Here is a 12,282-nt window from a genome sequence, read left to right as displayed (position 1 = left end):
GCTGCATTCTGGACTAGCTGTAGTTTCCGAACTATCTTCAAGGGCAGCCCAACGTAGAGCGCATTGCAGTAGTCCAGCCTAGAAGTTACCAGAGCGTGAACAACTGAGGCGAGGTCGTCACTGTCCAGATAGGGACGTAGCTGGGCTACCAGTCGAAGATGGTAGAAAGCATTCCGTGCCACCGAGGCCACCTGGGTCTCAAGAGACAAGGACGGATCGAAAAGAACTCCCAAACGACGAACCTGTTCCTTCAAGGGGAGTGTAACCCCATCAAGAACAGGATGAACATCCTCCATCTGGGCAGTGAAGGCACTCACCAACAGCGTCTCGGTCTTGTCAGGATTGAGCTTCAGTTTGTTAGCCCCCATCCAGTCCATTATCACGGCCAGGCAACGGTTTAGCATGTTCACAGCCTCACCTGAAGAGGATGAAAAGGAGAAATAGAGTTGCATGTCATCAGTATACTGATGACAATGCACCCCAAAACTCCTGATGACCGCACCCAGCGGCTGCATGTAGATGTTGAAAAGCATGGGGGACAGTACCGATCCCTGCGGGACTCCACAATGGAGAGTCCAGGGTGTCGAGCAATGTTGCCCAAGCACTACCTTCTGGTGACAACCCACCAAGTAGGAGCGGAGCCACTGCCAAGTAGTACCCCCAACTCCCAACTCCGTGAGTCTTCCCAGAAGGATACCATGGTCGATGGTATCAAAAGCAGCTGAGAGATCAGGGAGAATCAACAGAGTCACACTCCCCCTGTCCCTCTCCCGACAGAGGTCATCATACAGGGCAACCAAGGCTGTTTCAGTGCCAAAACCGGGCCTAAAACCGGATTGAAATGGATCAAGATAACCAGTGTCATCCAAGAGCCCCTGGAGCTGGCCAGCAACCACCCTCTCCAGGATCTTGCCCAGGAACGGAACATTCGCCACAGGTCTATAGTTGTTCAAGTTGTCTGGGTCCAAGGAGGGTTTCTTCAGGAGTGGTCTCACCACCGCCTCTTTTAGGCAGTCAGGGACCACTCCCTCTCTTAAAGAGGCATTTATTACCTCCTTGGCCCAGCCGGTGGTTCTGGTCCTGCCAGCTTTCACCAGCCAAGAGGGGCAAGGATCCAGTACAGACGTGGTCGCCCGCACCAGTCCAAGGATCCTGTCAACATCCTCAAGCTGCACAGACTGAAACTCATCCAATAAATGAGGACAAGACCGTGATCTGGATACTTCATTAGGTCCAACTGCTATAATATTGGAGTCTAAGTCCCGACGAATGCATGCGATCTTATCTTGGAAGTGCTCGGCGAACTCATCACAGCGGGCTACAGATGAATCTATAATATCCCGAGGGCCAGAATGTAAAAGCCCTCGCACAATTTTAAAAAGCTCCGCTGGGCGGGAGAGTGATGACTTAATAGTATCAGCAAAATATCTCTTTTTTGCTGCCCTCACCGCTATTATATACTGCTTAGAACAAGCACTTACCAAGGTGTAATTGCATTCATCGGGAGTTCGCCTCCATCTGCACTCAAGCCTCCTCCTCTCTTGCTTCATCGCTCTCAGCTCCAAGGTATACCATGGAGCTGTATGAGCTCTGCATAGGAGGGGACGCATGGGAGCGATTGTGTCAACCGCCCGGGTCATTTCCGTATTCCACAGTTCAACCAGGGCTTCGACAGGAGCACCAGTCTTCTTAGTCGGAAAAACCCCCAGAGCCCTTTGGAAACCCTCAGGATCCATTAGTCTCCGGGGGCGGACCAATTTAATAGGTCCCCCGCCCTTGCAGAGGGAAAGGGCTGCTGTGAGCCTAAACTTCAGCAAGCGGTGATCTGTCCATGACAAAGGAATAGATGATAAATCCCCAACCTCCAGATCACCATCTCCATGTCCAGTGACGAAGATCAAATCAAGGGTATGTCCCGACACATGCGTCGGGCCAGAAACAAATTGAGACAGCCCCATGGTTGTCATGGAAACCATGAAGTCCTGAGCCGCCCCAGATAAAGCAGTCTCGGCATGGACGTTGAAGTCCCCCAGTACCAATAGTCTAGGGGACCGCAACAATACCTCCGAGACTACCTCTGTCAGCTCAGTTAGGGAATTTGTTGAGCAGCAGGGCGGGCGGTACACCAACAAAATTCCCAGTCTGTCTCTCTGGCCCAGCACAAGGTGGAGACATTCCAAGCCAGTCGTCACCTGGACAGGGTGCTTGGTGAGTGAGAAAGAACTCCTATAGACCACAGCAACCCCGCCTCCCCGTCCTTCGGTTCTACCATAATGCTGAACCGTATACCCAGGTGGGCAGATCTGGGAAAGAGCAACTCCTCCCTGATCACCCACCCAGGTCTCGGTTATACACGCCAGGTCGGCATCCTCCTCCACAATCAAATCATGAACAAGGGAGATCTTATGAATGACCGACCTGGCGTTTAATAACAGCATATAGAACTTAGTAGAAGTCTAACCGGATATAAGGCCGTCTCCTATCCTCTTTGGACCAATTTTTAAAGGAAAGGGATATTCCGTTTAGACCAGGCCTTCATAACATGTGATCCACTAAGCCCCAGGCAGCCATGCTTCACAATGCCCGCCCACCCTCTTTGTTGTTATAGTTGTTTTACATTCATCCTTTTTCGGACTCCTGGTGGAATACCGTAATTGGCTATTTTACCGTGTTTGGGTCATGAGTTGTGCAGGCCTGATGAGACTGTATTTATGCCATAACAATGTCTGACCAGATTTCCTAGTTCCTTATGCTGGAGCCTGGCAGTACCCTCCACTGAACTACTTGGCAGTACCCTCCACTGAACTACTTGGAACTTAATTCTGAGTAGACATGCACTAGGGTTGGGCTGTTGATCACATTACCAGCGGCACTCCAGCCACCACTGCGAGTCACACAAGCTTCCGAGAATCACCTGGTGAGCTCCAGTCTGTGTGCTAGTTGCGTTTGACCATTCTGCATGCTAGTACTGTGAGCCCTAGGTAGCTGTCGGTGGAAGAATCTGGAGCTAGGGGCCAGGAATTCTGCAAGGGACACAGAGATAAGGGTTGAAGCCAAGAGTTAATGCTGAACAACACATCCATCATACCATTCCTGGCCCATAAGAAGCCCTTCACAGAGTTTCTGGTCAATGAACCTGTGTGGCTGAGAAAATATTTCACAAGTCGATAATCATTAGGCTGTGACAAAACTAACTGGGTTCTATTTGCTGATCACCATGCCCTTAATGAGCAGTGGAGAGGAAGATTTGTTGAGTGCTTTGGCAAGGGTTCCCATTCATCTCCTAACTCTCTCAAGATAGCTGGAACCTGACCTTCAGAATCACATCTTATTACACCATCTCTAGCTTGCTCAAGTGCTTCTGATCAAGATGCTATGCAACTTGCCAGGACAACTGCCATGCTCCCTGACCATGGAAGTAGCTTGGTGCCAGCCCTCTTAGGGCTTTCCCTGACCTTTGAGTGATGGCCTTCTGGAGGGGTGATCGCAATGGACCCCCGAAAAGTAAACCTGACAAGTCTGAGTTACCTCTGCATGATTTATTATTGTTGTTGCTGTTTTGTTGTTGTTATTGTTATAATAATAACAATAAAAACAACAATTATTATTATTATTATTCATTAAATTTATATCCCACCCTTCCTCCCAGTAGGAGCCCAGGGCGGCAAACAAAAACACTCAAAACACTATAGAACATCTAAAAAAAAAGACTTTAAAACAAAACATCTTTAAAAACATCTTTTTTTTAAAAAAAAAAGGCTTTGAAAACATAATAAAAACTAAATCCAACACAGACTGGGATAAGGTCTCTACTTAAAAGGCTTGTTGAAGGAGGAAGGTCTTCAATAGGTGATGAAAAGATAACAGATGGTGCCTGTCAAATATTTAAGGGGAGGGAATTCCAAAGGGTAGATGCCACAACACTAAAGGTCTGCCCTGAAGTAGAATTTGAGCACTTGTAAGAACAAGACTGCCACCAGCATGTAGGAATTGCCTTAGCAGAAGTCTGTTGAGCCCAGCACATTGTCTCTGAGAATGGCTAGCCAGAGGCCTCAATGAAGTTCATAAGCTGGAATAGCCATGGTGAAGGTGATTACTGTACAGAACAAAAAAGTGAATGTAACATTTTAAGCAAAAGCATAAGTAACCACTGGAAATGTTAATGACCATGTGCCATGGACTGTCTTGGCAATGCTTTTAATTCCCTGCATCCCCTAGTGTATAAAATGGTCTTACTTTCCTCCCAGGGGATAGCTGGGGACAAGATTTAGTTGCCATGCAGTGTAATGATGCGGAAAAGTAATATTGCTGGCTTTGGTGTCACAGTTTCAGGGTAATAGGAAGCTGATTGGCTTCATCCCTTCTCCTCCTTGCTGGCTTTTCCTCTTGTATAAATTCGATGTAATTGTCAGCCTTATCTTAAGCTGCTCCTTAAATGACCTCTCGTTAGGTCTACTTAAGAATCATGTGTCTTTGTGTGTTCTGCAGAGTCTACATGCACACAACACACTCACAAATTGTAATCAATATAAAAACAACACTGCATTGTGATAAAAGCTTTCATTAGACGATTCCTTAATGGAAACCTGCTGCACTCCCTTGATTGCATAATCAAGAGCTAATGAAATTGTCTTAGTAACAAGAGTTACCAAGGAAGAGGTTGTAGTACATCCTCTCTTGAGACTGAAGTGGAAAGACAATTGTGCCACCGTGAAGAAGAGGCTATTGATTGTTCACAGTTTGAGTTTGATTGCCCTTAAACGGGAGCTAAACAAAGGGATCATCTCAAAATTTGGCTTAAATTGTTTGTGTCTGTGTATGTATTTAAAAAACCAAATGTTACTGGTTTTAACTCTCACGTGGGAGATACAAGCACCACAAAGCAGTTGCCAAGTGTAATCTCAGGAGGCAAAGGACCAGTTAGCCAAATAGTTATCAGCAGCCTAAATCAAAGCTGACTGTCTGTAATGTTTTGCAAGCATAATTGCTGGAAAGATTCTGTGAAATTGGGAAGAAGAGTGTGTGAAGGTAACAAAAACAACAACAACAACAAAAAGATCTAGAGAAGGCAGTCCTATGAAGAACAGGCCAAAGAAACTGTTGAACAACTGTTTGTTATTGATCACAAGCTGAATATGAGCCAACAGTGCAATGTGGCTGCAAAAAAGGCAAATGCTATTTTAGGCTGCATTACTAGAAATATAGTTTCCAAATTGCTTGAAGTACTAGTTCTCTGTTTGGCACTGTTTGGCCTCACCTTGAGTACTGCATCCAGTTCTGGACACTGCACTTTAAGAAGGATGCAGACAAACTGGAAAAGGTTCACAGGAGGGCAACAAGCGTGATCAGGGGACTGGAAACAAAGCCCAGTGAGGAGAGACTGAAAGAACTGGGCATGCTTAGCCTGGAGAAGAGAAGACTGAGGGGAGATAATGATAGCACTCTTCAAGTTTTTGGAAGGTTGCCACACAGAGGAGGGCCAGGATCTTTTTTTGATCATCCCAGAGTGCAGGACACGGAATAATGGGCTAAAGTTACATGAAGCCAGATTTCAGCTGAACATTAGGAAAAACTTCCTAACTGTTAGAGCAGTACAGGAATGAAACCAATGACCTAGGGAGGTGGTGGGCTCTCCAACACTGGAGGCTTTCAAGAGGCAGCTGGACAGCCACCTGTCGGGTATCCTCTAAGGTGGATTCTCTGGGGCAACATATTGATAACATGTGCTGCCTCTGTTGAAAGTGTTGCACTGGTTTCCAGTTTGCTGCCAATTTAGATTTAAGAATTTATGACTGGTATATAAAGCCCTATATGGTTCTGGACCAGGGGATCTGAGAAACTGTCTCTCCTGCTACGTCCCATCCCAGTCTTAGATCTGTAGCTGAACATGCCCCTAGAGTAAATCATGCTGTAAGTCAAGCACATACTTTTAGTGTTGTGTCTAGGGATGGGGGAGATATTTGACTCAGTTTGCCTTTAAAACCGAATTTATCAAATTTGCACTTTCTGAAACAATATGAGAATCAATACACAGCCATCCTAAATTCTAACTTATCTATATTTTGTGATGCAGTTCTCCAACCAACCAGTGCTTACAAAAAATGCTCATCTTAGTGGAAAATGTGTATAAAAGTTAATATATTAGTGAAAATGACATACAAAAATGCATTATATTATGAGAAATTGATTGCAAAAATCTGTACATCAGTTAAAATTGCATACATTAATGTGTTTATTAGGAGAAATTCTCACTAAAATGCTAATCAACTTCATGAGGATTTTTAAAAAAACAAATTGCTGCAGAAACGTGGAGAACTGAATTTATGATTGGAAAAATGAGGAACCAAAATTGACAGATCCTTCCATCCCTAGTTGTGGCACCAGTTCTTTGGAATTCCTGACATTTGTTGAAAACGTCTATTTTCTCACAAGCCTTCTCAAATTAGTTTATTTTATTTCTGAGGCTTTTAATTCTCATTGGGTGTTATGCTTTTAAATAATGTTTTATGATCTGTATTATGTTTTATATTTACCTTCTGTACACCACTTGGGTATTCTCTGAATGCAAAGGATTTACAAAATCTTAAACAAACAAAATATGGTTAGGATGTTGTACAACATTACATCTATGGAAAAGCTGAGCCAGGTTTGGAGAAGAACTTCAGGGAGTTGTAAAAGCCCACCTTAGGGATAGTTTCAGAGTCTTCTTGTTTCTTCCTCAGCACAAATTTTGAATTCCTGGCTTCCCTCCACGCTTCCCCCAAATGCTCTCCTCTTCTCCAAAACCCCCTCTCACCAGACCCCAAAACACCATCCTCATAGGCTTCCCATAGGTACCTGGTTGGCCCCTGAGAACAGGATGCTAGATTAGATGGGCCGTAGGCCTGATCCAGCAGGTCCCTTCTTGTGTTCTTACCCCCATTTCCTTCACCTGCTCAAATGGTGGGAGCAGCAGTAGCAGAGAGGTCTATCACTTCCCCCTCCCCCTCCGGCATACTGTGTTGCAGAACCCTGCAGCGCAACGTCTAGGGACACATTAGAGATGTGGTTCTCTCACGGGCTACTGCAGTTGAGAAAAGAAGGGAAATAAGTGAATGCTAGCTCCTTTGCTTCATCAAGAGACTGGATCATTCCATATTTTTTAAAAAAATGAAGAAGCATTTGCTCTACTATGTTTTCTTTGCTCGTATGCCATTGCAAGGGAAGGGAAGGTTAGGGGTTGTTGCGCTCTTTTGGTTTGTTTTGAAGACCCATATGGGATTTCCAAGGTGGGCATAGTTGAATGCTTTTGTTGTTTGACAAAATAATGCGATGCAGTTTTCATTGCATTGAGTATCTACAGATATGTATGTATGCTGTGCCTTTGAATCTATACATCAAAATTCAATAAATATTATTTTTTTTAAAAGGCTGGATCATGGTTGGAACCCATCTTCAGGATTTAGCTCTTCGTGGGACTTCTCACAAATACACGAACAATGTTAACTATTATTGTCTCTTTCCACAGGAGGAAATCCCAAAGGGAAGTTTGCCCTTGGCCTGGTTCAGAATGAATGGAAGGTTTATGTCAAGAGACCGTTAGATCGGGAAGAACAGGATGTCTATCTTCTGAATATTACAGCCACCGATGGGCTGTTTGTAACACAGAGTGCTGTGGAAGTGATTGTCACAGATGTTAATGACAACAGCCCTGTATGTGACCAGGTTAGTTAGCAACAATGGTGTTTTAAAAAAAAAATTACTATTTGTTAGATTTATTATATCCCACTTTTCAGTCAGTAGCCTTAAAGCAACCAGTGAAATGGCCACTGCACAAAGTTACAACCCTTCAACACAAAATTGTAGCAAACATAGGAACCACCATGCCAAGGATGGGGAGCCTGTTCTGCTCCAAATGCTGACTACAACTCCCATCATCACTGGCTATGCTGGCTGGGGCTGATGGGATTTGGAGCATAACAATGTCGAAAGGGCAACACTTCCGATTTTCCTGATTGAGTCAATTATTCATACTACGGATGGGTGAGAATTTTGATTCAGTTCACATTTCAGGCCGAATCTAGCGAATTCTCACTTTCCGAAGCAATATGAGAACCAAAATAGCCATTCCTCGAAATTCACACTTACTTGAATTCTGCAATTCAGTTCACCAGTCAACCAATGTTTACAAAAATGTATATGGGAAGGTGTGCATAAAAATGAATATATGAGTAAAGATTATGTGCAAAAATGCATATGACAAGAAACGGATTGCAAAAATGTGTACGTTAGTCAAAACTGCCTACAAAAATGTGTTTATTAGGTGAAATTTGCACTAGAATGGATTTTCATGAGGATTTTTTTTTAAAAAAAAAAATTCAAATTGCTGCTGAAGTGCTGCACAATTTAAGACTGGGAAAGCGAGAGAACTGAAATGGATGGATCTTTCCATCTCTAATTCATGCAGCCTGATTTGGTCTCACCCTTGACTGCCATCAGCTAAAGGCCTTTGTGGCAGTACCAGTGAAGACAAATGGAGGGCTCTGTGTCCCTCCTCCCTCTGCCGTTGACACTCATCATCTGTAGCACTAGCATCAGGGATGGCAAATGGAGGGATGGTTTTCTTAGCCTCCCCCTCTGTTGCAAAAGACAGTGATCTCATGTAGCAGCTGTGGGAGGGAAAATGGAGAAGGGGCTTGGTTTCGAACATAGAAAAGTAACTTATACTAGATCGCGGTATTGTTCATCTAGCCCAGTATTGCTTACTGGCAGTGGCTACCCAAGATCTCAGGCCAAGATGGGTCTTTTCCGTCACCTGCCCCTTGATTCTTTTAACTGAGATGCCAGGAATTGAATCCAGACGTTTCTGCATGCAAAGCATGTGCTCAACCACAAAGCTACAATCCCACCCTATAAATTTAGTCTGCCACACTTTAAAAATACACAATATGAAATGACTTTAAGGACACAATATACAAAAGTTAAAAAAACAAAAAGGACAAAGACAGGATACCAAAGGCCTGAATGAAAAGGGAGGTCTTTGCCTGGCACCTAAAGATAGATAGAGAAGGCACCAGGTGTGCCTCCCTAAGGAGAGCATTCCACAACCAGGGGGCCACTACTGAAAAGGCCCGTTCTCATGTTGCCACCCTCGAAGCCTCCTGTGGAGGGGGCCACATGAAGAAGAGCCTCAAATGACTAATGCAGGGTCTGGGTTGTTTCATACAATTGTACACATCCAGAACTCCATTTTCACCTTCTGCTGAGACCGGAACGTGAGTTGGTAGGTGTAATCCCCCTTCACCCTGCCCTCCACGCATTCATTTGCCCTGGATCTGAGGGTTAAAATAAGGCTTGAGTGTTTGCATAGATACTACTGATGCCATTCATTTATTCCGGGTGCCTAGTCATTTTCATCCTGGAATACTTGGGCTGGTATTTTCTTTACTCATGTTTGCAAGTCCAGCCTTGAGATATTCAGGGAATAATTATGATAAATTAAATATTGTGGGTTTTATTTGAGTCAGTCCTACTCAGAGTAGACCCAATGAAATTAATGAACCTATCTTAGTCATGTTTGTTAATTTTAATGGGTGTACTCTTAGTAGGACTAGCATTGAATATCATCCTGCATATGTAGCTGTTGTTGGTCAATGTTGCTGAGCATTTTGTACACCAGGAGTTCTCAGACTGGCCCATGGACTACCAGTGGTCTGCAAGCTTCATTCAGGTGGTCCACCGCATATCCACATTAAATATCCATATTGATTTTTAACTGTATTTTTATTGCTTCTTTAATTTCATGTATTGTATATAATTGTATTACAATTTGAATTGTATGGAATGCAAATTGTAATTCAGTAAAATACAATCAATAAGAAATAAATGAAGCAATAAAAACACAATTGAAAATCATACAGCACATACAGTAGCACAGTGCATTCCAGTTGCTACAGCAGGCAGAAAAATTAAGTTAAATTAAGACCCCAATACATTTTCAAGTGGTCTATGGGAAAAAGGGTTTGGGAACCACTGGTTTACACCAGGGATGGGTGAGAATTCCGCTGAATTTTTCAGTGGTCTTCATCTTCTCCATCTTTGTGAAGCGGTCCTGTTTGCTCCTAACTTCAGCAGTTTCCCCCCGACACCAGATTTCCCCCTCTTGATTATTCTCTTGAATATGTTGTTCTTTTATTGTTTTTACACACAGCACAGCAGTACAGGTCTCTCTCTCTCTCTTTCTCTCTGCTACCCCCTCCACTCAAATAATCCAAGCTCCAAGCAGCAAGAAGCAAGCCAAGTCTCACCCAAGTTAGGACTTGGCACTTGCCGAGGAGGAGGTGGGGATTCTCTGCTAACATGGAAACTGACTAGCCTCCGTCACAGCAGAGGCGGCAGTGGTAGCATAGTTGCTTTCCTTTCCTTTCTTTCAAAATGTCAGTGATTTCTTTCAAAATATTGATGTATTAATATCAATATTTTGGGGAAGGGGGAAATCAGACTGGTAAAAGCAGCAGATAGCAGGCAAAGAAAGAACTGAAATCAATACTGCCCCTTAGGTTGACAGAATGCTTTTGAAGCTGCACTGGCCGAAAGATCTCATCCCTACTCTACACCGACTGGCAGCCTCTCTCCAGGTTTCAGACAGGAGTCTTTCTCAGCTGGAGATGATCGGGATTGAACCTTAAGCATGCAAAGCATATGCTCTACCACTCAGCTGTGGCTCCACATTGAATGAAAGCCATTGTTTTTCTAAAGTATACGTACCATTTGGTTCACAATTGCAATTACTTTCTGTCGTTTTGGTTTTTGGCCCTAAGGTTACATATGTAGCATTATTTCCCGAAGACATTCCACCAAACAAAGTTATCCTTAAAATCGGCGCCAGAGATGCAGACATTGGATCCAATGGTGAAATTCGTTATTCGCTGTATGGCTCTGGGAACAACAAGTTTTTGTTGGATCCAGAAAGCGGTAAGATGACAAGAATTCTTGCACTGGTTATATTCACACTGGCAGTTTATTGTCAGAAAGGTGGCTGTCTTTGTATGGTTTGTATGTTATGCAGGGGAGTTTAACGTTAGAGTGCTGCTACTGCATCATAGAAATGTGATGCTGATCTTCTCATGCAGTACATGAAAGAAGCTGTGTAAATTGTTCTGGAATAGAGTGTAGTTACTTCTGTCTTCCTGGAAAACAACTTAGGACCAGTTCTGTTTTCCCAAACAAGGAAGTATCCTCCAGGTTCCTTTGTTAAATAGAAGGAAAACTGAGAGAACCATTAGAGGGAGCGAAGGATAGCAACAGTTTCCTCCCCATTGAGAAAGAAGAGCAAACAGTGCAGAGGTGAGGTAGCATACAGTTTAATGTGCAGAAGGCAGAGATGATGGATGTAGAGCTGGCATCAACTCCACTAAACCTTGATTTTTTCAACCTACATTTGGGGAGTCGGTTCCCCTGCCGATCCCTTTCATGTCACACTATCTGGGACCATAAGACCGTAAAAAGAACCTTGTTGTATCAGACTAAAGGCCCATCTAGTCCACCATCCTTTTTCTCACAGTGGCCAGTCAGAGGCCTCCAAGGAGCCTATGCACAACAGGCCATAGCCCTCTACTGTTGTTCCTTCCCAGCAGCTGATATTCAGTGGAGGCTTCACATCATGATGCCTAGTAGCAATCTAAATCTATACAGATGGAGCCATTGAGACCTCCAGGTTTTGCCTCAGACAAGAATATTATTGTTGTTGTTGCTGCTGTTACTGTTGTTGTTGTTACTGTTGTTGTTGTTGTTATTACTACTACTACTATTACTGTTGTTGTTGTTGAGAGCCAGTGTGGTGTAGTGGTTAGAGTGTTGGACTACGACCTGGGAGACCAGGGTTCAAATCCCTACTCAGCCATGAAGCTGACTGGGTGACCTTAGGCCAGTCACTGCCTCTCAGCCTCAGAGGGAGGCAATGGTAAAACCCCTCTGAATACCACTTACCATGAAAACCCTATTCATAGGGTCGCCATAAGTCAGGATCAACTTAAAGGCAGTCCATTTCCATTTTTATTATTATTATTATTACATTTTCTGTGGATCCATTCAAACCTCTCTGTCTCTCTCTCTCTCACACACACACAAGCTGCAGCTGTCTTTTGAAAGAAGGAGTTTCTCATTTGCCGAGGCAGTCACCTCACTTGCCTAGTCAGGGGAGATTAGTGTAAGTATTAGGATCTCCTGCTTTGAAGAGATAGCCTTAGCTATTGAGGATGACAGGTTTGTGTGACACACAGATGGCAGCACCATCTTCTTTTC

General features: G+C 43.8%; 1 protein-coding gene across 13 annotated transcripts in view; it reads left to right on the top strand.

The window, feature by feature from the left end:
* Positions 1–12,282, top strand: part of FAT3 (FAT atypical cadherin 3) — a 697,764-nt gene that overhangs the window by 580,100 nt on the left and 105,382 nt on the right. For all 13 annotated transcript variants that reach the window (XM_061628858.1, XM_061628860.1, XM_061628859.1 and 10 more), the window contains 2 exons: positions 7,508–7,704; positions 10,800–10,953. In XM_061628858.1, the coding sequence (XP_061484842.1) occupies positions 7,508–7,704; positions 10,800–10,953 (351 nt within the window). The remainder of the gene's footprint in view (positions 1–7,507; positions 7,705–10,799; positions 10,954–12,282) is intronic.

This window comes from Rhineura floridana, chromosome 5, assembly GCF_030035675.1.
Source record: "Rhineura floridana isolate rRhiFlo1 chromosome 5, rRhiFlo1.hap2, whole genome shotgun sequence".
NCBI lineage: Eukaryota > Metazoa > Chordata > Lepidosauria > Squamata > Rhineuridae > Rhineura > Rhineura floridana.
This window is presented reverse-complemented; position numbering and strand designations above follow the sequence as displayed.